Source organism: Bactrocera oleae, chromosome 3, assembly GCF_042242935.1.
Source record: "Bactrocera oleae isolate idBacOlea1 chromosome 3, idBacOlea1, whole genome shotgun sequence".
NCBI lineage: Eukaryota > Metazoa > Arthropoda > Insecta > Diptera > Tephritidae > Bactrocera > Bactrocera oleae.
The window spans coordinates 3,006,873-3,034,727 of NC_091537.1; the positions used below are offsets into that span (position 1 = coordinate 3,006,873).

General features: G+C 36.7%; 1 protein-coding gene across 5 annotated transcripts; it reads right to left on the reverse strand.

The window, feature by feature from the left end:
* dbr (debra) lies at positions 1–12,337 on the reverse strand. 5 transcript variants are annotated; one of them, XM_014240319.3, is made up of 7 exons: positions 12,023–12,337; positions 10,166–10,529; positions 4,281–4,412; positions 1,319–4,209; positions 868–1,251; positions 681–797; positions 1–614 (listed from the first exon to the last, which is right to left on the reverse strand). In XM_014240319.3, exons 2-7 carry the CDS (start codon positions 10,307–10,309, stop codon positions 608–610), a joined length of 3,675 nt encoding a protein of 1,224 aa, XP_014095794.2. In that variant the 5' UTR covers positions 10,310–10,529; positions 12,023–12,337; the 3' UTR covers positions 1–607. The 5 variants fall into 5 exon arrangements, with proteins under 5 accessions (XP_014095794.2, XP_036225219.2, XP_036225220.2 ...); XM_036369326.2 differs by having other exon boundaries at positions 12,019–12,337; XM_036369327.2 differs by having other exon boundaries at positions 12,015–12,337.
* Between the last annotated feature and the right edge of the window lie 15,518 nt (positions 12,338–27,855).

Here is a 27,855-nt window from a genome sequence, read left to right on the forward strand (position 1 = left end):
TTCAGCAATTCATTGTATTTGTAGCGTAAACTTCATTATTTTTACAAGTAAACGAAATAATATAATACATATATACATATGTATGTATATGTGTGTAATTTAAATATATTTTAGGTGTAATTAATTCAGTAATAATTGTGTAAAAGTTTAAATAATTTTATAATAATTAAACGAAACAAACTAAAATATATATTTATTTCAAAACTAAGTTATGTGCTAAATATTTTTTAATAAAAAATTAACTAAAAGTACTGCCAAATAAATGCTAGGTCACACTCTGGATTTTTAATTCAGTAAATTTTAAATGTGAACATATTTTGAATATTTCACTACGAATTTATTTACTTTTATTAACTATAAAATATATATATATATGTATATATAAAGTATATATTATGTACACACACAAGAAAAGAAAATATTAAAATAATATACAAGTTTTTAAACACAAGAATAATATACGCAAAACATAACGTAACATAAAGAGATTATGATTATTCAGCGCTTAGCGTGAAATTCAGCTTAATATAAGAATAATTCACTGCTGCTGATAAGAGAACCTGTTCTTCCATTTGTGTTGCACACAAAAAACGAGTTGTGGGATGACTTAGTTTCTGAAAAATTTAAGAAAAAGATTTAAAAATGTAAAAAAAAAATTAAGTAAAATTCTAGTTTCTCACCTCGCTCTACTGCTGCGCGTCGAAACTGCAGATCGTCGCGTTGTTCCGGGCGATTTATCTGGACCCTTGTAGTATTTAGACATCGTTTTGCTGATGCGTGAAGGTCGTGTGCTGACACTAAATATATAATAGTTATTTATTCGTAAGTAATTTAGAGTGGCAAAAGTTATTCTTAAATTTAACTTACATTGTGCTGGTGGTGCTTTCGTTGTCATTCTTGACGCTCGCCGTATCGTCGCTTTCCTTTTCGAAGTCACGCTCACTCGGCGCTTTGCGCCCATTAGCCGGTGGTGGTCGACTGCGTTGACGTGGTGCCGGCGTACTGTTTCGCGTTTCACCTTCATGCCTGTCGCCGGCATTCTTTTCCGTTTTGGGCTTCAACGGCTTATCGTCATCGTCATCATCTTCATCGTCCTCTAACTCAATTTCGTCTTTTAATCTTCTTCCACGTCTACGCGTTGGTGAAGTACTCTTTGCATCTTTAATGTCAGCTTTGTGAACGCCCTGTAACGAGGCTAAGCTTGTGGCTGTTAGGTAGACATCAGTTTCTTCCTGTTCCGCATTGGAGCAGCTGTAAAGGCAAAGAAAAATATATTTTATTAACTACATATATATTTGTTTCTCTTAATTTTACTCACTGTAAATCCTTTTTGGCGACACTTTTCCCCTCAGCAGCATCCTGATTTTCTTCATCGTCGATGAGATCAACTATTTCATCGGCCACAAGTGTAACTGTCGACTTGCGATTGCGTGTGGGCGGCAGTAGTTTTCGTCTTATACCAGGAATTCTGCTTGGCGCCGCCGCGGTCAATCGTTTGTCTGTCTCTTCGATTTTCTTATCTTCTTTCGCTTTGCTCTGCAACACCAATGTGATTTTATTAATCTCCTCCTCCACATCTAGCGGACCGGCTGCTGTGTTGGACGCTGATTTTGCGCGTGGTTGAACCACTACTTCCTTCACAACATTTACCGTCTCTTCAGAATTATCGTCAATGATGACCGAGGACGGAGCTTTTTTGCTGCGCTGCTGCTGTTGCTCCTGTGCTTTCTGCAAAGATTTTTTCAAGGCGCTGCGTATTTGCTGTATTGAACCACGCGGCGCTGGTGTGGTTGCTGACACAACAGCAACATCTTTATTCTCCGTTGCGACTTTCTGCAGTCCGATCGCTTCGAGTAACTGTTGGCCAAGCGCAGATTTGCTCGAGCTTTGTCTTTTAACTGCGTTACTGTTACGCGTAGTCGTCCTGCCGGCTGCGCTAGCATTCGTTGTAACAGTGTTGGTAGTCGTATTGTTGCCCACTAGCGAGGACACACTGGTAGCCGCAGCTGCCGTAACTGTCAACATAGTCTCCGTTGCTTTAGTTACAATTGCGGTTGGCGCGGCTTCGCTCACATTCGTTGTGTTTGATGGTACTTGTGTACCAATTGAGATGATGTTGGATGGGTATTGGGTGGCAATTGTGTTGAGGCTGTCGAGGGATTGTGTTTTGGAGGGTTTCCTTGGCGGCGCTGTTGTGGATTGTAATATATTGGAAGAGGCCGCCACCAATTTTGTTGTTGTGGCAGTGCAGGCTACGCTCTCAGCTGGTGTTGAGGTGACAGGTGTTACTTCCTTAGTATTTATGGCAAGATTCAAACGCGCTGGTGAAGCTTGTATAACGGTTTTGCGACGCTTAATGATTGGACGTGTTATCATTGGTTTGGATACCTGTTGTGGTACTGGGAAGGTGATGGACTCGTTTTGTGATAGACTCGAGGAACTACCCGCGTTTGCATCGCCATTATTTTGCGAGTTTGTTGTTGTGCTTTCAGTGCAATCATCTGGTTCCATCAATATAATATCATCTGTATCGAAAACAAAATCACTTCCGCTAGCGGGCACTGTGATAATCGAGTTGCTACGCTGACGTCTGGGCTGTGGTTGTGACTGGGGCTGTTGCATGCGGCTGAGAGCGGCGCGTTGCCGTTGTAGCAGTGCCAGCAAGGCGTCATTCGAGCTGGTGGCACTGAGACCGCTTAGCATGCTCAAATGTGTAAATAATGCCGCTGGATCGAGATCGACGTGAATGTCGGGTGTCGACTTGGAATTTAGATATTGCGAAGTGAGTGTAGAATTCAAAGCAGCGTATTCATCGTTGTTAAATATCGACGCGCTGCGTCCACGTGCCGACACTTTTCGCACCTTTTTGGGAGGTGCTAATTTTATGTTATCATTCTCTGCGTCTCGCTTCAATGATTGATTCGAAGCGCTCGCCTTCGGTGTGACGTCTGTTACTTCCGCATCTTCTTCTGGGCTAGCTGGCACCAACTGCACTGAAGTCTCTGCCGGCAGTTTGTACGGCAACGCTGTTGTTATGCCAGCCACTTGCAACTCCGTTTCTTTGGTGACTGCTGCAGCCGCCGCAGCTGCTGCTGCTACTTGTTGCTGTTGCTGTTGCAACATTTGTGCCGCCTGCAAAACCGGACCCAAATAGGGTCCCATTATTTGTGTAAGATCGGCGTCTTGCAGCAGATTCGGATCAGCCATTATGGTGGCAAAACGTGAGTTACGTAAACGTTCCAATTGCGCCTCCATTGTGTGTTTATTCACCGGCCATTTCAGTGCTTTCAATATGAGTTTGAGCAGATCTCCATCTTTGATTACTTTACCGAGCAAGATGTCATCGGGAATACTGGGTCTGGCCGACTGTGACAAATCCGTCGGTTCCGATTGCATTTGTTGCTCGGTTGTTGGCTCGTTATGTGGAGTGGACTGAGGAGAAACTTGTACTTGATGTTTTTGTTGTTTTGTTGCGGCAATTATCATCTTCTCTGGAAGCGGCTCTGCCTGTACATCATCTTCAACCAACAAAGTTGGCGGCTCGACAGCTTTCGATTGTGGTTGGTTACCCTGAGCATTTTGACCAAGCTTTTGTGAGACCTTGAGTAAGGAAACTTGGCCAGCATTAACGGCTTTGATGTTGTTTAATGCATTTTTAAGATTTTTACGCTTCTGTTGTAATGTATTAGCGTTCTGCTTAGGCGGATCGGCTGTAGTTTTGTTTGTTGGCACGGTTTCAGGTACACAACCAATTACGTAACCACCGCTTGTAACTGTCGTTACCTGCTGTTGTCTATTGGGAAAGAAATTTATGACACCCGATGTTGTTGGCTTCTTGGTGGAAGCTGCAACTTCTGTATGCTTCGGCGTACTGGCAAAGCCACGTTGTGCAATAGATTTCGGTGTGAAGCGCGTATCCAGCGAATTCTGACGACGCGATGCTGTTATCATCTTGTGCTGGGTCTCGCGGGTCAACGGATCGTTAACAGAGACATTTAGTACGACCTCGTCTTTGTGGGCACATGTCGACGATGCTGGCAGTGATGCTGGTGGCGTGGATTCAGCACTCTGTACAACCGGCTTCTCTCGCTCCTTTGGTTTCGGCTTCTCCGGTACTTGAGTGATAGACGCACATTCTTTTGGCGACTTGGTTGGGGGAGTTTTAGTAGTGGGGTTGCTGCTTTCACTGCTTTCAGCTTGCAAACACGACTAAAAGTATAAAATGCCCGTAATTAGTGTGAGTGTGATGTATTTTAAATTATTATTTGGTAGCAACACACCTTTGTATTGAAGATGAAATCACGGAAAACCTTTTGTGTGTGTTTGGCGATTTTTGACAGCGATGCAGTGGCTTCCACTTGGCGGAAACAAGCCTTGCATAACACCTTTGGTAGTATATCCTCTTCTGAAATCTGGAAATTAAAATATAGATGATTAGCTTTTGGACTTTATTAATGAAAAAGTTTTTTTAAATCAAAGCTCGCTCGGGAATGTCTGTATAATCCAAGGTTAAATAAAATTACAGGTTTAGTCAATATCTTCATGTCATAAGCAACTTCATTTATATTTATCGCCATCTCAAACAGCCATTATCTTTCAGCACCTCAAAATTAAATGCAAAAATGCAAACATCGAGAAATAATCGCTCCCACCTCCCATGTTACTTCTATGATTCCATGATAATTAACGTAATATACACGAGTTCAGAAATCTCTCCAAAAAATATTTGAAATTGATCTCTTATCTCTTTATAGCCAATCAGACTGAATATAAACTTTCTGTCTCCTATTTATGCCCACCTTTATACTTTGAATATCGAGAATGACATAAATTAAATAAAGTAAAATTAGATAAATAAAATCTAGAGCTTCGCTGACTCCTTAAGTCGATTTTTGAATTATTTTCCTTTAACCGGTCGATAATAGAGATATTTTTAAAAAAGCGCAATACTAAATTTTGAGTTCCACCCGAACTTTGCTTACTCTAACAGCTTACTGCTTTTCTTCTTTTTATACCTTATACGAAATTTGTAACACCAAGACGCAAGCGCCGGAGATCTATAAAATGTATATACAAATGAACAATATGACGTGCTAGTTCCATTTAGCCATGTCCTTCTATCTGTCTGTATATACGCGAACTAGCAGTTTTGAAGTTATCGCTCTGAAATTTCGTTCACGTTTGTTTGCCGCCAAGCAGCTGCTCATTTGTCGGAACCGCCGATATCAGACTACTATAGCATATAGCTGCCATACACACCATAACTGCCATACTGATCAAAAAATCTAGTACTTGTATGAAAAACTTTCTTATTTGTGAAGGGCATCATAGGTTCGGTGCAGCCTAATTTAAAGTTTTTCTTCTTTTTATTTGAGATTCTGCTACGTATTTCTTATGTAAGAACTATGTGTGTGCATATGTACAAGTATATATGTATATAGCTCTCTTACAAGTATGTAAATATGTATTAGTGCGCTGTACGAAGTGTTCACTCATCACGCTCTCACATAACAGCCGGTCGTAAATTTGAAAATTACAGACTCGAACTGAACGCGTGAATTTTGTAAAATAAAAATAAAAAAAAAGTTGACATTGACATTGCAAAAGCGCAACTTTGTTAGAGAATGCCAATTTTCAGCGCCTCTAGCTACTTAGAAGCATATAAGGAGCGAACAACAATAAATATACTGTGCAACATTTGAACGCTGCTAACCTGTTTTCATTGAGAATGTATTGATCAATAGTATACGGACAAATTCATATGAGGAGAACCACATAGAGATACATACATATGTACATATGCTATGCTATCAGGTAATTATATATACACTTAAGAACACAAGCATATGCATAATGGGGCACTTCACAGGACTAGTCCATCGCAGAACAATTGTAACCATTTTCTTACGTATTTTTACCCTTCATTTAATCTATTATTTCGCTTTTGTGGTTTCTATGCAATTTCCGCAACAAACACTTGTACTTTAACGCCTAAAACCAGAAATACAGATCAAAACGGAGCATATAATAACATGTGTTGGCATAACGAAGCCTGAAGTATGTATATACTGAGAAGTTAGTTTATATATACCCTTAAGTGGTTAGACCCATAGTTTCGTTCGTAATTTAAATTTCACTTATAATGTTCGGTCTCCAATTGAATAAAATCAGTTCGGTAAAGCTTGAACCCAAACTGCTACTTCGGTTTCTAAACTTACCGTCTAATGGTTCTGCTGAACTTGTTTTTTTTAGAGCAATTAAGTAAAATAACAATAAGTAGAGTTTTATAGACGAATTTTACTACAGCGAAATTCTTCATTATGATAATAGTCTCTCTCAAAAACTTTAAAACGGGTGGCAACCCAATTCAGCAAATAATTTCAATTTGATACGAGTATCGAAATAGTTCGTTTATTTTAATATTATCGAAGAGTTGGCAACCTATTTAAAAAAAATTCTGCAATACTGCAAACTTTTTAAAAATCCTTAAGGAGCTCACCTAGCGTTTGATAGAGAACTCAAATAGTTTTTAAGTTACAGTTCTTTAAAGGCATTTTTTCTAAACATTATTTTTCGAATTTTCTTGCGTAATTACTCAGTGAACTTAGCGACAAATGATCCGATCACTATTAAATTGTGTCTGCATGATCTGTATAATTTTCTATACAATGAGCTACCAGTTTTTTCAGCTGATCAAAAGTTGAATTTTAAGAGCACTAAAATTTTGGTTAATAATTAACTTTTAAACGTCACCATTTTGTAAATTTTTTTTTTTTTTCGAAGGGAAGTTTTTGTACGCAGAATATCTTCTAGACAAAATTATTTTTTTAGGTTTCATTATTCTTTTGGCGCCGTCGGAGATTGCGTGTAACTCGAAAAATATAAAAAAATGTCTTCAAAAATTTTACTGTGTATTTTTAAAATATGTTTAATTATATATGGATATTAGCTCCAAAACATCGTCGTTTTTTAGGTTGTCACACTAGGTGTACCTCTTAACATTTTTAGATTTTCTTTATAAAACATTTCGAACAGGAATTGCATTTATGGATTGGAAATATTGCGCCGAAAGATAGGCAAACTCAGTATTTGAGCACGAAAGCAAAGCATGAAATGAGCAAAAAAAAAACACCAATACAAGTACCTACGAAGGAAGCCTACGTTAGCTTTAAAAATTGGAAAAATCACCTGTTCAAATCCAAAGAAAAGTTTTATATTTTACATATGTATGTATTTGAATATCCCTATAACTCAACTTGGCTTATGATCGTTTCCACACACGGACAACGCGAGCGACACGGTGCATTTGTATGTGTGTATGTATGCCAAGGCATGCACTACCACAGGCACAACTTTACCTTTTGAAAGCTTTGCAGTAAATTAAATACAAATACTTTGTTCTATGGCCTCAGAACGAGTATACACAACGTTAACCAGCTTCAGGCATGGAATTTTTCCAACAATAACAATACACCAGTATATTTACATACTTACATATACACATACGTATGTAAGTATATAAATAACATTAACGTATGCGTGTGTGTGCGTGTAGTTTTATTGCCTTTTCCACTGAATTCACGCTTTTTGCTTCTCTATTCGATTGTCACACATGTGTTTGTATGTTTGTGTGAATGACTAACTATGTTTTGATGTATGCGTGCTGCAGTCTGTTTTCGAAACTTATAAGAATTTTTAGTGACAGTAAGCTAACCGTAAATATTTTTTTTTAATAAAAAAAAAAATAAAGAAGTGTTGCGAAGTTCTGGCTCCAACATTTTAAGTGCTGTACTTTTTTTTTAGCTTTATTGCTTTTCTCCCCTGCTTTCATTTTAAGCTTGGAACCCACACAATTTGGCGACTCGTGCCAGTAGCACGAATTGATTTTTATTTACTTTTGAATTTTTCGTTACAAGTTTTAAGTGCGTGTGTGTAGGTGCCGTCAAACGAGATTTACACACACTACAGTAGCTGCATAGCCTCTGCAGGCGTCTGAGTGTGTGTGTGTGTGTGTGTAAATAAATGAGAATCTAAGAATGTGTATATCACACAAGTTATTTCAGCTGATTGTAATATTTTTGTTATTGTTGTTGATTTTATTTTTATCAGCATTTTCTTGGGTAATGCTTTTCGCGTCGCTTTTCTGCGTTAATCACATGAGTCTACTTGCTGTAAAATTCTCTTTTTGTTATCTACTCGTTCCTTTAATTTATTTCACACCATAAATTTCACTAACACAAATGCAAAAAAAATTGGCATTAATTGCCGCGCTTTCTGCTCACTGAAACACTTTGATTGTGTTCTTTGTGTCCTTACTAAATCATGGCCAATTTGATTTTATTTGAATGCGAATTGTAGCCAGCCAAATATCTTTGAAACAAGCTCAAGTGCTGACCCTGATCACTTTCGTACCCAATTTTTCATACCTTGGTATACCGTTACACTGCGTTATGGAGTAGTTTTTAAGGACCGACTATGAAATTATACTATGCGCTATCTCCCACCTAATTTTAATACGATTAATCACGTATTTACGCGTTAGGTGTATTCGGTAGAAATCAACAAGTTTTGAGTGCGGGGGGAAGATGTTGACAGCTCATGCATTATTGTTAAAGAGTTGCCAAAAAAAGACAGCTATAACATGCCATCAACAGTAAATTTTGTTTAAATAATAAGTTCAGGCTGTAAAATAAGATGGTAAGCCTAGACTTTCTCTTTTCTATTAGAACTCAAGCCGTATTCTCCAAACTTTTTAGCTCAGTCGATTTAGCCACGACCGTACGACCGTCTGTCTGAACGTGAACTTATCCTTCAGTTTTTAAGATATCAATCTGAAATTTTTCAAAAGAAGCTGTTAATTTTCGGAACCACCTATATCGGGCCACTATAGGATATAGCTGCCATACAAACTGGTCAATCAAATTCAAGTCATTGTATGGCAAACTTTCTTAGTTGACAATATATTTTCACGAAATTTAGCACTGATTATTTTCCAAGGCAAGGCTACAATTTCTAAATATATTGTTTGAATTGAACCACTATATGCTAAAGCTGTCTTACTGACCGACCAAAATCAAGATAAAGTACTTCATATAAGAGATTTTTTCCTGAACTTTATTCGTTTTGGAGGTGGATTACATCAAACAACGTGGCTAGAATGAACTAGAAAAACGTTTTCCCTTTCCATATTTAGTTATAGTACATATACATACATTAAGGTGAGTCAAAAAAAAAATGTTTTTTTCGGTTTGGTATTCGGAAACGATGAGTTAAAATGATTTTTCTTTCGTTGATTTACAAAAAGTATAAGAAAAAATTTTGCTTTAAAATAATCAAACTTCAACCGTTTATATCTTTTAAATAGTTAGGTTTACGAAAAAATCGTAGGAGAATATTCTGTAGAGCATTTAATTTTCTCCAACATTTTTTGTGTGAGATATTTTTTCAAGTAGTTGAAAGCGAGATATGAATCATTCTATCCGATAATAAGAAAAAAAAATAGATAACTGTAAGGTGGGGGAACTTCACATTGCAATTTAGAGCTCATACTTGGAGAGGCTCTCTTAGAGGTATCTGCAAAACAATTTTTAAGAGTACCAAGCGAAAAAAAAACATTTGGTTTTTCAACACACCCTAATTTATGCACATGTATGTAGTTGCTATAAGAAATGCACTTGTGTAGAGTATTTATTTGAGTTTTGGTGCAGCCGATTTTAACATTTTTCTGGTTTTAATATTTTATTGGTGTTCAGTAGTTTTGCTATTTTTCACAATTATTGATCCATTATCCTGACCTCACATCGACCAATACTATCATAACTGAGATCGTTCTAATTGGAAGGAAAAATTAAACATGCATACATTCTCAAAATTCCACTACACACAACTCCCAACAAAAAAGTGCAACAGAAGAGCACTCATCAATACACACACAAACATTTCTTCCTCTCTGCGCACACATACATACATATGTATGTATAGAAACCCAACACAGAAACACGAGTGCATCATTTACGTTTTTTTCCACACTTTCCGCGATCCATGTTTACATAACACAATTTATAAAGAATTATTCTTATATTTATTTGTTTAAGTATTTATTTATATGTCAATATGTTTGCAAGTAGATATGTATGTATGATATGTAAAAAAATGCCAATCTTACCGTCAAATACAAGAATCTCTCAATTTTATCCTTTAATGCTGGCGTCTTCAGTATATAAACACATTCGGCCACAGAGTTTTTGCCTTTCGTGTTGGCGGCACAGACACGACATAAATACTCGAATGTGGACGATGGGTTCTCCATTGCCTTGGTTCTGTTTTAAACTTAATGATTTTTATTTTAAACACTTGATTTGTAAAATCCTTTATTTTGAAATTTTTAACTGACACTTTTTAGTTCGCTAAAATTTTTAGTTCCACTTTTTATTGACTAAACGCTTGCTATTTTTTAACTGCTAATTTTCTGCGTCCTGTAGCCTTCAAGCTTTTATGCAATCTTTTTGCAGTAAAACTTACACATTTTTCTACATACATATAAAATATAAAATTATTAATTTTTTTTTAGAATTATTAGACTTTTGAATTTTTCGGTAAACCAAAAAATAAATCAAATAATTTCATGCCTTTGACAGACTTCACTGAAGTTTTTTTTTGTTATTACTTTTGCCAGAGTAAACATTGTTGTTTGGGCAAATGGTGGGTCAAATTATTTTTATAAAAGAACAAAATTTATCAAATCATTTATTGGTTCCTGTTACTTTTGATAAAAAAAAAACACAAGCGGTTTTAAATTTTGACCTTTTCCTAAGGTTTTGAGTCTATAATTTGATTTATGGTCATACATATGCTTGCATACAGACTAAGTAAGTATCAATTCTTAATATGATTGGCGAATTTTGCGCTTAACAAATAATAGAAATATAATTTAATGCAAGTTTTTCTTAAATTAAAAACATTTGCATGTTAAGAGCCACTGTGTCACCACTGAATTTCAAATACCGCACATTTTTTATTTTCTTTTTCTAATCAGCCGCCAATTACAGAATACATACACACACGCACCAGTTTGCGCTTACACCGACCAACACTTCTCGGCTAACAAAAAACAACAACGCGAAACTCACAAATAAAATATACAAAAAAAAAAATAGCAACAACAAAGCTGACGCTACCAACGAAAAGGCAGAGGCAACAGATATTGCAGCATAGCTTTTGCGAGGTTGTAGTAAAAAATAATTTACAGCAACAAAAAGAGACAACAAAAGCATAGCACGAGCGAAGCAGAAGCAGCGCTGTCGGCGACGTCAACTTCGTTTCGGTAGAAGGCGAACGCGCTTCTCCTCGCTTTGCCTTGTTTTGTACTACATTTTGCTATGCGTTTGTTTGTTGTTGGCATTACACTTGATGTGCCGTTGTTGCTTAAGGCACTCTTGTTGTTGTTATGCTCACAATTTTTTCACAATGTATTTTTGTTTTCTGATTTATGCCTATTTAATTGAAATGGACGCGAGCTTTGTTTTTTATTAGAATTAACGAAGGCGGCGAGCTGTGAGATTGTCCCGTTGGATATGCGCTGTCTTACAGACGTCAGCGCCGTCGCGTACATCTCCTATGCATGCATTTGTGGAATCATTGCGGTGCGACGGGAGCGCTAAGCACAGCTGAGTCTAGAAGTAACTCAATTGCAAATACTATGCGCCAAGCGCTACGGAGCACACATAGCGCCGTAGAGAAAAGCAATAGCAACAAACACTTGTTCTGCTGATATTTCGCTACACAACACGCAGAAAATCGGCACTAGAAGAGCTATTATATTTTATCAAAACACGCGAGTGTAGAAAATAACGAAAAACGCATTCCGATTAACACGCACACCGTTGCGGCGACCAACCGACGTCAGCGACTTCGCTCGCGCCTATTAAAGCACACAGCAGCCGCGAGCGCCATCTAGCGGCAGCTGTTGCCATTAAACGCACCATAACCACAAACACACGAACACATGTACATACATACATACACTTGTATGCGCTGCCGAACAATGCAGCGAGCCAAACAACGGCACCAGCACCAGCGGCAGTGGGCTTCTTGATTTAGCGCCACTAGTGGTTTTATTGTTGTCTCTTTAACTTTCACTTTGTTTTGGCATGCGACAGTTCGATTCGTATTCCTGTGTTTTGATTTATGCTGTGCCTGCTAATCTGCGTAACGGTATTAGTACGCTGACTGCGCACAATTCATATTTACAAGAAAAATATTTGCACTTCACGATTTGATTTTCCTGTAAAAGTTTTCCTCTGACTAAAACACACACTCGCGCGCGCGACCAAGTACAAACGAGAACTGAACTCGAAAGCAACGAGCGCAACACACACGCTCGTTTCGATTTCAGCATTTTACACGCACACAGCGGCACTCACGATTTTTACATGCCCGCATACAATCACACGGCGTGCACACACAACGGCACATCTGTATGTACGAAGCAGTTGTGTATGCAAGCGAGGCGCGACTATTGTTACCACTACACTTGCAGGCGGGCAACTCGCCGCACGCACACTGGCGCATAATTCAGCAGGCTGACGCCGCACAGTGTGTCGAATTGAGCGAAACAATGGAATAATTTTGATATTATGAGATCCTTTATATTTAAACAAGATTTATTGAATACAATTACGGCTGAATAAGTACATAAAGGTTTGAATATTTTTTAAACCTTTAGATTAGAAAAAATAATATTAAGAGGTTCACTAAGTGCAAATATATAAGTAATTTTTTATTTGCTGCAACTGGATAAATATTTTTGAGTTATGTTTCACAATTTGTTATTAAAAAAATAATTTTTTTTTGTATGTATATATGTAGATATTCATATAGATATACTCTGACATTTCTTATACGCATCTTATTAATCTCACGCTTTTCGTCGTTTGTAAAAAATAAGAGTGCAACTCAATCAGTAAGATAGTTTCAAAATCGGCAATAAAATTTAGTTGAAGTTAAGCAGTGTAAGCATAATGATAGTATAACGCACTAATCTATAAAGTACAGCGATTTTGCAGTAAAAATATCATAAACTTTTAATAAACGGAAAAATTAAAGCAAATAAGTTTTAAAAAATTGTGTTAATCGCACTCTATTTGATGAAAATTATAAAAGGGTAGAGTGTAACGATTATGAAGTAAGTTAAAATTTATAAATTATTATCTTAACAAAATTGCTTGTTATTGTTTATATATTTACTTCAACTATGAATATTTTTGCTCAAAATTACGCTATTTAATTAACTTGTTAACAACCATTTATTGAGACAATTGAAAAATACTAAAAAGGCATGGAATATAGCTTAACTACTTTTTCTCCTCTCATAGCACGAGCTAATATTCTCAGCCAATAATGTGTTCGGCAATAATAATGTAATTTTAAACGTAAATTAAAGCAGATATGCATTTTTATGTAATTTTAAAAATAAATTTCTCACTATTGGTCTTTAAAAATTTTTAAGTTTTTTTTCAACTTTAATACTGCAATGAGTACTTATAATTATGCCAAAAGAAACTAAATTATGTCAAACACTGCAAACTTTGTCACACTTTTAATATTTATCGGTATATAATGTTATTTTTTCCGCGAAAAAAAGTGTAATTTCAATATAACAGTTGAAGATTAAGCAATAAAATGTTACATAAATCATAAAACCGTGGCCGTATATTATATAAATTGTATAATTCGCTCTCTCTGAGCATTTTTTTTTTGTTGCTGAGTTTGATGTTTTTCAAAGCTACAAATTCATATATACATATGTATGTACACTTTTTCAAGCTCGCCTCTAATAGTATCTACTACAATGAAAGAGTTAACCGCGTTAAATAACTTAAAAGAAAAGCTTACCTAAAATGTACTAAATTTTTTGTGTGGTTTTATTAATTTCTATAGTATGGTATTTCAACCCACTTTTATATATATTTTTTTGATACTATATTATGAGCTAAATTTTTCACTTAAACTATCACCAATAAATAGAAAAACAGTATGCCGCTCAAAATATAGTAAGTATTAAATGTGATTTATTCACAAAATTTCTTACGCATTTTACGCCGTCGAAACACTAAATTAAACACTGTGCAGTAGTCGCACATCGACACCGCGCTAGTGTTGGTGAGCCAAATCACCGAACCTTGCAGCTGTGTGCGTTAATTTGTCAGCCAGTTTTCGCCAGCCCATTTAGGTGTTTGTGTGCGTGCGAATACAGACACAAAACAACTTTTACGTAGGTAAATATGTGTTTGTGTGTGTCTGTTCGTACATTTTATTTGCTCGCTGTGTTCTCGCTATTTTCATTGTTCTCCATAAGAAATTTGTTTTTGAAGAAGCACATATGTTGATGTGCAAAGGCGAAAGTGTATACGCCTATGTGAACACCACGCGGTTGACGTCTGGCCCACGCATAGTCACGGCGAACACTAACACCACTGCACCGGCGGTCATCCGGTATGCGCTGCGTGACACTCAGCCATCAGCTATCGACCATTTTGGAAATATTCTTTACTTTTACGGTTTTAATTCTATTTCGCCGCTGATTGTTGTTGTGTTGCGTGTCAGTGTTTTCGCACCCCATATCATTTCACGTCGCGTTGGCAACACACAGTCAACAGTTTCGCCTTTGCGACTCTTTCATTTAATCGTTCGTTTAATTGCGCTCGTGTGTGTGTTTGTGTGCGTGCAGTAGAATGCATATTCGCTTGTATGTACATATGTATGTATGTATGTAAGTTGGTGCGCACAATTTATCGGCTATGTGTGCGTTGAAAAATTAAGCGCACTCAGTTCCTCTCCACATCGTTCGTTCCAGTCCCCTTTCGTTCCACCGTCGCCAGTCGTGCCAGCCGCAGTCGCTGCTGCCCAGTTCGTGTGTTTTGCGTTCTATCTCACATTTACAGCTACATAAGCACATGCATACTCTCGTATATATAATATATGTATGTATGTATGTATGTATGTTGGTTTTTAAGCACTCACATAGGCATGTGTTCAGCCGATCCGCCGTGTAAGTGAGTGTGTGCGTGCGTGTGTTTGCATTTGCTTGGCCTGCTTGTCGTTTCTATGCCTTTTCGGCCGGTTGACTGACTGGCTGGCAGAATTTGACTTTTATTTGCCTCCATTTGACTGCAATTCAGAACGATTTTTTGTATGCAAGCTCCGTAGCACTACGCTCATGCTGATGTGTGTGTGTGTGGGTGTATATATTTTTGTAACTCTACAGCGAAATTCGTTGTGCCTGAAATTCGAACACAAAATTCGGCTTTTACAATGCAACACACACAAATGCTATATATACATATGTATATATATGGACGTATAGTATATACATATGTACGTGTCGCTTTGTATGTATGTCAACGCATACCAACACACAAATGTACGGTCTCCTTTGACTACTCAACACACAGAGTGGGGGGAACTTTACCAGTTGAGTCTCTTTATTTTTAGATCGCACACTCTTCGCCATGCACACATTCACACTCGTGCGTACCAAACTGGTTCCGGTTTTGCTGGTTGGGGATAATGAAACTGGCAATGCAACAAGCTTTGTAGGATGAAATAGCATTGCTCTGTGTAGTGGTGTTGGTGGCCAAGTTGAATTATTTCGGTTATTGTATAAATGCATACAAATGCAATTGAAACTGGCTTCCATAAATGTGCACTTGCCCGCGCATACATACAAATATGCATATATGTACATATGTATGAGTGTATAGTTGTGCCGCACAGCATACACATCCATTTCTACGGCAGCTTAGGCGTTGCAAGCGCAGATTAGAAAAGCATTGAATGCAAAATATCGCTGCCCAAAACTGTCTATTTACTTATGTACAAGTGCATTTATGTAAATGCTTGTATGCACATATGTCAGTATATATGTTAAGCTATATTATATGCGCATATAAAATGTAGATCTTCTTTTTTCAGAAACGCTTAAATAACAAACAAAATGCTCATTTAAGTGCAAAGTTTCATTATGCTCAAAATGTAAATCTTACCTGCTTCTTGAAACTAGTCTGCTTTTGTACTCCTCGTTAACGTAGTTAAAGTACTATCTGTGTAATAGAGCACTGCCATATATTGGCAAGTTCCATTCAGGGTATTCTCTGTAGCATATATTTAAGCACAGAGTGTATCAGAGAGTTCATAAAATACTCTCAAACCTCTGCTAGATGCTGGATTGAGCTTCTCGTCGCATTTTTGATATAAATATTTGAATTCCCAGTACATAATGTACCGAGGAACGAACGTCGATAGTGAAAATAATTATAAAAATAACTTTTTTTTACCACGATCATTATTTGAACATACTACGAACCATCGTCGTCAATTGTTATTCTACGCGTTGGCATGACGGCAGTTCAGCGATCACTCTCTATAATCGATGTTTCGACAAATTTTTACTATTGACGAATTGGTGTTAAAAATTTGAAGTAATTTCCAAGTATACCCAAAGCACATTGTTTCGCATTGATCTATATTTTAACTGCCTATGGTTCTTTCAGTACTAACGACATCTAAGAGAACATTTGTACTAGCTTCTTGTATTTCATACCGCATAACTGTATAGTTATTTTCTAGCATACACAAAATTGTACTTAATGTGTTCATATTTTATTCAATTGAGTCGCAAGAGCAACTTTTGGCAACCCACCACATTAGTCTGTTCCGAAAACTACTGTTTCTTGCGCTAACCGGAACTTTAACGAATCACATTGTTGTGATCACTCATCCTGAAAGATGCTTGTAACAAACTGCTATTAATTTGATGCTATTTCCTATGTGAGGTTGATTTAAGGATAATCCCTTAGTTAGAATACAGTTAGAAGATCGAAAAAAAGTGATTTTTCCAAAACTTTTTCTGAGAAAACTTTTAAATTTATGGCTCCAAAATGTATACACATATTATGGTATCTTGTGAAGCAGTTTTGTGTTCGCTTCAATGCTACGCTCCACACAGCTTCTTATTGTATCAAACAATTATTCCACTTCATCATCGGTGTTTCCTGTTGGAGGAGTCGGTGTTTGTCAACTATTTGGCTAATTAGTTGTATTTCTTGCCTTGCTTTCAGTAATTTAAATGCTATCTGTTCGTGAACGTGAAGAGAGAGCTGTAATCTTGTTAGCAAAAAAGCCAAGATGACACTTAACGAGTAATATCACTTAAAGTGGAGAGCTTGGTTGAATTGTAAATGTAAAAATAGGATGTCGGAATTCCTAAAAGTCTCATTTTACAATTACCAAATTTTACATTTAAATTACTTAGCGAGGCGCGGTAAGTGTGTGCTGCATTTGTAATGTTCACTTGCAGATTTATATACAAATTCTGTTGCATTGCTTGAGTTCAGCTAGAATATTATGAGTATCTCTTTAAACTGCTCATTTAAGGCAATGCTGTAAGTTGCTACAGGAATCTCTGTTCAAAAGGATAGGCTCTTGTGTTTTTTCCATTGGTGCTCTTCAGAACAAAAAGTAACTACTACTATTATTATAGGGACGTCAAGTACTTATTAGCCACCCTCAACTATCCTAATAATTGTCCTAATAGTACGCTTGCTGCTAAACAGTCAGAAAGAGTGAAATAAAATATGAAATATCCTCAAGGTTGCTTAGGTAGATCACAAGCTCACAATTCACAGAATTTCTTCGGCGCCCCCTTGTTCAGGTGAAGACTATATTTGGTAATAAAATAATATGAGATTTTAAGGGAATTGGCGTTAATCAACACTATTCTCCTTCATAGACATTTCTAGATCTGATTGCCATGACAGGGAGAAATCAAAGTTTAACGTGTCTTGAGCTCGTTCACACTTTAATTATAGCTTTGATCAACAAAGCTCCACAAGCAGTCTCAGCTTTATGGAAGCTATTTGGTAACAGTATTTTAGGAATTAATCCATAGGCCGCTTCATCAAAATTTTGCGTGCAGTTCATTTATATAAAATAACACTATTGATTGGAAAAGTTGAGAAAGTTTAAAAAAAAAAATAATTAACTATTAAACTAAATAAAGAAGGCAAAATATATAAATAAATAGAAAAAATAAATCTTAGTTTTTCGGAAAATACTTTTATGCATTTCACTCTTGCAATTTCATAATATGTACTTGTATATATGTGTGTGTGTGCAAGAAACTGTTTGTACTGTGGAATTTGTATATTGAACCCTTAGCACTCACTCATATAGAAAAAGAAAACGAAACAGTACACGTTTGCAACCTAAAGGGAAATAAATAATGAAAGTGCAATTTTTCTTTACGTGTCTGTGTGTGTGTTGGTGTTGAATTTCGCTCGATTGCTGCACAAATACATACATACACAACTGCCTATCGATGCATGAACGGCGATCTCACGCATACAGCGCCAGAAATGTGCTGGTGTTGAGTTGCGGCGAATTCGCGCTTACACAAATACAAACGCAACGACCGCAGAACGAGTTGAGCGAGTGGAAATAGAAAATGTGAAAGTATGCGTCTTTAAATGAATCATTGTTTGGGCGATAGTTTTTTCTAATTTTTATGTAAGTGTGTGTGTGTGTGTTAAATACGCGTGCAAATGCTTAATTTAATAAATTCTATTGTCCGCTTTTGTATAAAAATATATGCATATGTGTGTGTTTGTGTGCAGCGTTAGTAAACGTGGCATTTGTGAGAGCTTTTCTGTTTTCGTGGCAATAATTTTTAGTATATTTTTTTATTTTATTTTTTTTTTTATTTTTAAATATTTTTTTTTTTAAATGTTTTAATTTTTTATATTTTTTTATAAAAACAAGGATACTTATACAAATTACAGGTTTTTGGTTTTTAATAAATAAAAATAATAATTTGTTAAATAAATAAAGTAATTGTGTTATATTAATTTCCGGAATTATTTACGTTTATATTTAGTGCAGTAGCTTCAGCAGATACCAAATACTCTAGAGTATATAACACTAAATATAATATTACTATTTATTAGCATACAAATAAAATATCGTAAGTATTTTTTAGCAGCTTGATTGTTGCTATAGTGCGTTTTGTCACATTATTTTTTAACTTCCGTTTCCGTTTATTATACAAGCACAGCGAAAGTTATTTTTAGAATTTTAAGCTATGTCTGAATCATTATAAGAAAATATTATACACAAGCGAAAAAGCAAAAAAAAACACTTTGTGAAAATTCAAATTAAATCATTCACTAGTGAGTTAAGTTGTTTAGAGGTTGTTGAAATAAAATGCGTCATCAGCGCGAATATTGTGTGTGTGCGTGTATGTGCTGTCACTCACAGGCCTCGACTTTTCTACAAATACACACACATACACTCATATTAATAATAAATTATAAGCTTAACACTGCTGTGTGTGCGTTTAAGTCTTTTTCCGCTGCATACCAATGTTGGGGGTTCCAAGCACATACATATTGACATCAATATATGTACAATATATGTATGTACATATGTGTGAGTATTTGTGAGGCCAACACTCCCCTGTACTCTCAATACTAGTTAACAGTATTTAAATCGGTGAATAACAGTATCAACTCGTGCATACCAACTTTTCGTAAACATTAGGATTGTCGATTAAATTGATTAAATTTTTATAAATATGTAAGAAATAACTGAGTCATTAGAAATAAAACGCCTTTAGAACGCTCTAAATTATTTTAATAATTTTTATTTTTGTTTACAAAATTAAAGGGCAATAAAATCTACACCACCCTAATGTGAAAATTGAAAATGTGTTTAAATTTTTAACCATTCATGACTTAGGTCGTTAGTATTTGTGATAAACGAAAAAATACACACATATATATAAATACACTTATGTACATATGTATATATGTAGAACTAATATATATATATTTAATTTTCTCTATCTCCTATATTTATTAATCTATAATATAATTTATGTATTTATTCACAAATTTTAGTACACAAAAGTGTTGACTAATAATATAAAATAAAAGTTTAGACATAATTTGATTCGACTTAATTATAACAATTGTTATTATGATCTAGGCATATGAAGTATACTATGACTTTATGCACGTATATATATGCATGTAGTATATATATGCATGTAGTTTAATTTCATTTTTGTAAGCAACATTGCCAGGTGTGTGTTATTGTTGTATTCGGTTGGCGTTTATGCGCAAATTTCACCATTTTCATGCATACATACATAACATACATACGTATATGCAAATATTTCTACAAATACATACATATGTATATATGCATATTTTCGCCTCAGTTTAACACACCAACATACTAACAATTTTCTGCACGCATACAGCGCCATATTTCGCTCGCATACATATATGTATATATGTATGTATGTATGATGTATTTACCTCGATTATATATTTACATACATAACATTACATACTTAATCGCTGTATCCGCTTAGGTATGCATGACTGTGTGTGCGTGTTTTCGTGACTTTTATTTTGCTTTGCCATTTCAGTGACAATTCACCCTCACGAAATACAAACACACGCATCTACTTACGCTAACACGCACACATACACACGCAATAGAGAACTCGTCCGCTTGCCTTTCCGTCAGCTGGGAAGGCAATTTCCACCGCTCAGTCGACAGCCTGTTATCCAATTTGCTTGCAAACGAAAAACAAAAACAATACACGCATACACACGCGCGCACAGGCACATACAAACACACGTGCACAGAAATATTTTGTTTGCCTACTACGCCCATCCGCCTGTTTGACAGCGCTGACAGGGCTTCGCGCGTTCGCAACATGCAGTCATATATGCAAATACACACACACACACCACTCTACATGCATAATTCTTTTTGCCCAGCAGTTGTTATTGCAATTTTTCGCATTTCTTCATTTCGCGTCCAATATGCGTGTCAACCACTTTGGAGGTGGTGTGTATGTGTGTGTGTGTGTGGAAGTGCGCATAGTTGTTGTTAGCTTGTGTCGTATACGCATCGCACAAAGTGTTTTCAGCCAGACAAACAAACATACACACATACATATTTATATATGTAAGGCACAGTGTAAGCGTTTATTTTAATACCAAACAAATTGAGGAAGTCTGTATAGCTGTATGTGGCTACGTGTTGACAGCGCTGCCGACGCCAGCGATACCATATACTGCACACCTTCCCACCCTCTCGGCCACGTCGCGTCCCACTCGCTATTATTCCAATGCCAACAACAATGTTTTACTCGCCGACGCTTCGGTCTACTCCACGCGCTCACTTGTTTTACTCGAATTCACTAAAATAGCTATGAGTGCCGGCGTGCGCGTATGTATGTATATGTGTTTGTTGAGTGTCTGTATGTGTGTGTGCTTATAAGCGCTGTTGTGCTTGTTCGTGTACTTTGTCTGTTTCGATGCTTTTGCACTTTTATCGGCCTCATTCGCTGCCACTGCCAAATGCTGTTATTGTTTTGGTTTTCGTTTTGTTGTTTTTGTTTTGTGTTTTCATCGCTTTGCCTTGGCGCACTTTTTTATTTTGTGATTTTTTTCTTAACTCGCCTGTTTGGTGATTTTGCTTTGCTTGCTGTTTCTCTATATGTTTGTATGTATTTGAGCGCAAGTTTGCATGCAAGCCTAAATGTATGCAACATAAAAGTCGGTTGGCAGCGGCAAATGCCTTAAGTCACCACCATCGTCGACTGCTTTGCTGTGTATTGTGCATATTTAGCAAATATGATTTGGCTGTGGTTGTTTTTTGTTTGTTCTATTGTTTGCCAAGTCCACAAGTAGCCTCTATATACTTTGAAATATTCTGTGGATGGCTTATTTACCTCAGAAATACCCCGACCTTTCCCAATGCAAATATGTTTCTTTCTTATCTTTACAAAGTAAAGGGTTAATTATCCTTGAAATTTTTCCTTGAAGATAGAGAAGATTACTTTTAGTTAGTAATCTTAGTCGACCATCAATAACTCATATTTGTTCGGATAATTTTAAAATTAAAAAAAAAAAAATTGTATTAGGTTATATAATGATTGCATTTCAATTATAGTTTAATTTATTATTCATTGCCCGCGCTAGTGTGTCTACTTATATCGAGGTTCGTTTAGTGTTCTTTACTCGCAGATATCACGGTTTGTTTGAAGAATAATATGAAATAGTATAATTTCATAATGCAACACTCATCGAAACCCTCGTTCCTCTTGACAAAAACTGGAACAGCCGTGTGAAAATCGTCAACCAAACTTTCGAAGCTTCTGGTGTGTTACCCTCGATGTGCGTGGCCTGTCGTTGTCCTGATAAAACCTCTTCAAATTAAGAGTTTGGCCATAGGTAAGGAGCGTAATGTAGATGATTTCTTGTCAATCCTACCAAACACATAGCAAACCTTCTTGAACATTGATCCTAGCTTGGGCATTCGGCGCAAATGGCTTATCGCGATCACCAGTAACCAACTGCTTTATAAATAGTTCGATTTTGTTGGATTTCAGCAGCGCAATTTGCAAATGAAAATTAGATTTATGAGATTTTTTTTGGCGTTAACTCGGGTGGCACCCTTACCTAAATGATTCCAAAGGGGTTTTGTGCATTATTTTGCTCCTGAACAATCCTGAACATTTGACATCAAAATTGTGGGAACAAAATCAATAAAAAAAAATTTCACTTGGTTGGCTGTTACAGTGTTAGGATCATGAACGCTATTCACAATTCCAGTTGACCTGCGTTTTCGCTTTTATTGAAATCCTCAAACAAATGAGTCATCACAAAACTGCCTGTGAAGTTTTGTTTAGTACCACTGTAACATGCTCCCACTTATACAACGCGACATACAAATTACTAACACAATTTATTTGAAAAATAATAGATTTCTTGTTACTAGACCTTATACATAGCTTAAGCCTTTAGCAGACATATTTGATTTCTATGCTAAAAATATTATTAGGCAGTTGACCCTTTATTCTTTGATATTTCGTTTAATTTTTTTAAGACAGGCCCACCTTCTCTAGACTCATCGTTCTTGGGTCTTTCTTCTCAAATAATATCTATGTATTTCGTTGAACTTTTGAGTGATCTACTCTTCATACAGGAGTTACAAAGGCGCTTCTTTGATGTTGTCAAACGTTTTTGCTTTCAGGTACTCATGCGAAATCCGTAGCCGCTGACAAGTCAACTGCTCTTTCCACATTCATAACTTCTAAATTGATGAAGCTTAGTTGATTCTCAACGTTTAAAACTTTTAGTAGCCCACTATAGAGTACTATTCATATTTCTTAACGGAAAGTCAAATCAACTAAACTATCTCTATGCCACAAACGTGTCTTAATTGGTTCTCACAGCATTCCATAATAAATTTTGGCACTAACAGGGGTAAACCAATCACATCACTGAGGATCGTATTGTATACACATATAAGAGCAAGTGTTGTTGCGCCATAACTCCAGCTCCACTTCACCCAAATTCCAGAACCAATGAAGCAATAACAAATACAGCTGTCAAAGTGATTAGAAAATCTGAATTTGCAACGCAACAATCGTCGGACAGACAGTCAAGTGCTGCACTTTCGGGCGTTGTGTCACAATTATTGCACAGTCATTCTTAATTCAGTGCCAAATATGACAATACAAACAATTTTCCACCAATTAAAACCAGAACGAATGCACAATTCATAACAATGTGGCAGGCAGTGGGGTGCTAACCGATCAAGTGGCCATAAATAATGCAGGACAACAACAATTAACAAATTTACAGCAAAAATTAGGGCTGTATAAAGAATTTGCATGCAATAACAACTGCACAATAATAACAACAACAAAATTATACAACAGAGCATGCCGCATGCGCAAATATGCTTAGTCATGCGGCAATAATGTGACCCCAGCAACAGCAGCAGCAGCAGCGACTGCAGTGACAGCATTCATGGTGGCAGGCGCCCAAGCGGCAAAACGCCACTAAACGATGTTGCCGAAATATCTGCGGCAGACATCGAGCGATCAGTTCGATCAGTCAGTGGCGCACTGGAGCCAGCCAACGTTGTTGCAGCCGATGTACGAGTGACTGCGCTGTCGGTAGGCATGTATGTATGTACACGTATTGGGCTGGTGGCAGCAATAAAACCGCAAAACTAGGACAACCTGTGTTGCAATCGCATATTAAGTGCGACGTGGCAGCAATGTGGCAAAAACAACAATGGCGGCTACGAAGCCCGGCACGACAACAATGGACTTGCAACATGAGACCCATAAAACAGCGCTGCCACATGGCTTACTATGTGTGTGGTTGGTGTTGTTGTTGCACTAGAATTTTGATTTTCGCATTGAAAGGGTACGAAAACATTTTTTCGGCGGCGAACTTGTAAATTTAGCAGAAATGGGCGAGGAACTAGTCATAAAGGCACGTAAATGTGCGCGCTACGCTTCTGCCCCCGGCCAAATTGCTGGGCTCAGTGCTCATTGCCCAAGCGGTATGCGCCTTTGCCCGGCAAATGTTTAGCGCTGCCGTTGAAAGCGTCCGCGGGTGAGTGGCTTGCAGTTTGGTACAGTGTGGCGTCCGCATCGTGGCGCAGCCAGAGCTAAGCGGCGCTTTGGCGTAGTCGCAACTCAAACAGAGCTTGGTCATGTGCATTGCATGCACACGCTTTGTATAAGACACTCTACACATGTATCTATATATATATAATATATAAGCAAACACATACATCATTGGGTTGCTTGTTTATTCGTGCCTGGTGTTGTGTATTTGAATATTGAATATTGCCACTATTTGTAGGGCGCGGTTGCACTCGTGCCCCACTCACACATATATCCCAAAAATAAATCATTCGCAAACACATTTACCTGCACCTAAGTGTTGCTCATAGAATTGTTCGTGACTTTTTTCGTAACTCGTAACTGGCCTGCAGTGGTGGCCATTTGTGGCACGCCATTCGAAACGTGACGCTGCGTCAGCCGGTTTGTGGGGCTGAGGCATTGTTTTGAGTCGTGGGAGGTACTTGAACTATAACACCAACGTGCTTTTTAAATATTTTACATTTATTGATCCAAATAATAGAAATTTGGGTTATTTTTATTAACTCGCCGTTATACAGAAAGCTTCAGCTGACTAGTTTGGTGTTTATTATGATGTTAAGAGAGAAGTAAGAGAGAGTTTGTTAGAGCTGCGTAATGTTGCTCGTCTTTTCCAGGCTCTAGTGGGTACTTATATGTTTCTCTATTTAATCATGTAACTTATTGGAGCAATGCTAAAATACTACTAAGTCCATGCCGTTTAAGAACCTTGTCTGGCGAACCATACTTAATGCTTTGGCATGTCCCAAAAGCAGCTCAGAATTACCCGCTTAAAGTAAATAAGGCTTTGAAAGAGTCTCTAAACAGTATTTAAAAACCGGTAATATAACAGTAAACTTTCAAATCTCTGGAAAAGGTCTCGGCGTGTAGGGCTTAAGTTTAATCGACTCATGATTCTAATCTGAACTCAGTTACAATCCGGACAATGGCATGTGACTGAGCATTGATCTGGTGAGATATTATTGACATAATTAAGCAGAAACTGACGTGGTCTTTAGATCAAGAGCACTTAAAATGGCCAAGTAGTGGTTTTAACGCTTAAACAGACAATAGTTAGTGGTGAATAACAAGATGGCGGTGAAAGGATTTGAAGTGTAACGACTTAATTTTGACCCGCGCTTTAATTTAGTCGGATCCTTTGCTAGATATTTCCATGTCGTAATGTATTCCAAAAATAATAATAATACGGTTGATTTATATGCGAACTTCGGCTGTGCTGCCAAGTGTCTTTCTTGTGCCCTCTACTCAGATAATTGTGGTTTCTGACACTAGTTCGACAGCTTAAAATCCAAAAAGTCAAACAAAATGTTCTCTAATGGAAACGCGTCAACTTAATTATAAGGAGAGAAGATTTCTTCGTTCTCATGGCCTTCTATAAATGGTTTCTTTCCTTAAATACTGGCACACGAAGTTAGCATCTTTGTTGCATACTTTTCAGCGTTAACGCCTGACATTGACCCAATTCGAGCGAATGGTGACTTGATTAAAACCGAGATTTCCAATTTTGCTTAATCATGCGTGTGAAAGAGAAAAAAGTAAAAGTGCGTTAATTAGATTAAGCATGTATGCGCATTTCAGGTGTGAAGCTTACAGCAAAACCAAAAAAAAAACCACAAAATCAAATAAAAAGATCCATGTGGTGTGAAATATAAACAAAAAAGCCGAAAGCGCCAGCAACAAAAGTGCTCAGTTCATTAAAATGATAGCGGATAACGGAATAAATATTATAGTCAATCAATTAAAACGAATTGTTACTTAAATATATAAAAGCTGTTCGTTGGTGAATGACAATTGTCAATTGTTTGACTGCTTGAATGACATTGCCATAGGCGGAGTGTGCGGCTATGTTGGTGGCCAAATGGATTGCTGCGCTGCAACAACTTCAAAAAGTATTTATTGTCGCTGTAACAATTATTATTAATGAACTAATTTTGGCATTTGAACTTCAACTCCACACATACACACATACGCAGCCGTTGTCAGCAGTCAATATGCTTACTTTAGGTGTGTCAAGAAATAGATCAGTCAATTACTTTGTGGTAGCAACGTTTCAGGTGTCAAGCAAACAATATATGCGATATATATATATATATTTACATATGCGTGAGTGTCAGTTACATGAAGTAATACATAAATAATACGAGTAGTGAGCGTGTGGAGAGCGTGGTGGCAAACGGCTGTCAATATCACCTGCGGCTAGGGCGCAGCATCGCAACATTAGATTGCATTATTTTGTATTTTTTCACCTAAATTTATTTTTTATTAATTTTTTTTTTAGCTGACACTTGTTGCTTGCATCTAGTTACTGTTATTTGTTGCTGTGTGTCTGCTAGAATTTTTATCCAATATACTTTTGACCCAATTTGCAATGAGCGCGAAAATCACTTGAGTTGACAGCCTCGTTTGGAGCGTGTAATTTGCAAAGAAAATAAAACTTAAAAGCTACAACAAAAGTAAACACTCTCAAGTGCCGATTGTGTTAAAGCTGCTGTGAGCGCTGTGCGTAGCTGTAATGTAAAATTAACGAGAAATCAAACGATTTTCTCTATGGCAAATTATTTGATTGGTTTTTGTTTGGTTACAAAAGACATCGGACCAACATTTTAGACATTCCTATATTGCTTAATTTCAAAACAAAATTTTTAAAATGAATTTTAGATATTTTTCCCATTTTTATATATTCACACATCTATATGTAAAATTTTTTGTTTTTATTGCACTTTTTAATCGGTGCGCTATAGATAACAAGTGTCACTTTTTATGTTTTTGTTGTTGTTGTTACAATAATATGCAAATTACTTAATATTTCATTGTGGTATTTCATTTAATTAGTTGTTGTAAAAAATTAACTTTGCTCCAATAAAAACTCTTTTTGAGTGGCTGCAGCTCATTTAGTTAATAGCAGAAATTAAAATAAAATAAAAGCGCCTTTGTAGCAAAGGTAATCAAAGGCTTTTGATTATAAAAGCTGACGAACATTGCGCTAAAAACTTAACATTCAACAAATTGAATAGTTTATTGCGCTCATATAAGTTTTATGGATGAAGAGGGACCACTATTAATTATATATAATCCATACATGTAAGTAAAACAGTCAACGTGCCTGATCAGTGCTTAAGTGACTCTTATGCCGGGATGTAATTTCATTTGAAAGTCACAACTTGACTTCAGGGGGAGTTGGCTCTATATAAGTAAAGCACGCACCGTGCCTGGCCAGTGCTAATGTGACTCTCATGCCGCGATTTGATTTCAGTTGACAGTCACAAGGTGACTTCAAGGGAAGTTGACTGCCAGCCGCTCTATATAAATAGAGCTCG

Coding starts and splice junctions, on each gene's coding strand:
- dbr (XM_014240319.3), bottom strand. CDS start 10,309: ATGGAGAACCCATCGTCCACATTCGAGTATTTATGTCGTGTCTGTGCC. Junction 4,210..4,280: donor ATTTCATCTTCAATACAAAG/GTGTGTTGCTAC, acceptor TTATACTTTTAG/TCGTGTTTGCAAGCTGAAAG. Junction 1,252..1,318: donor GTCGCCAAAAAGGATTTACA/GTGAGTAAAATT, acceptor TTGCCTTTACAG/CTGCTCCAATGCGGAACAGG.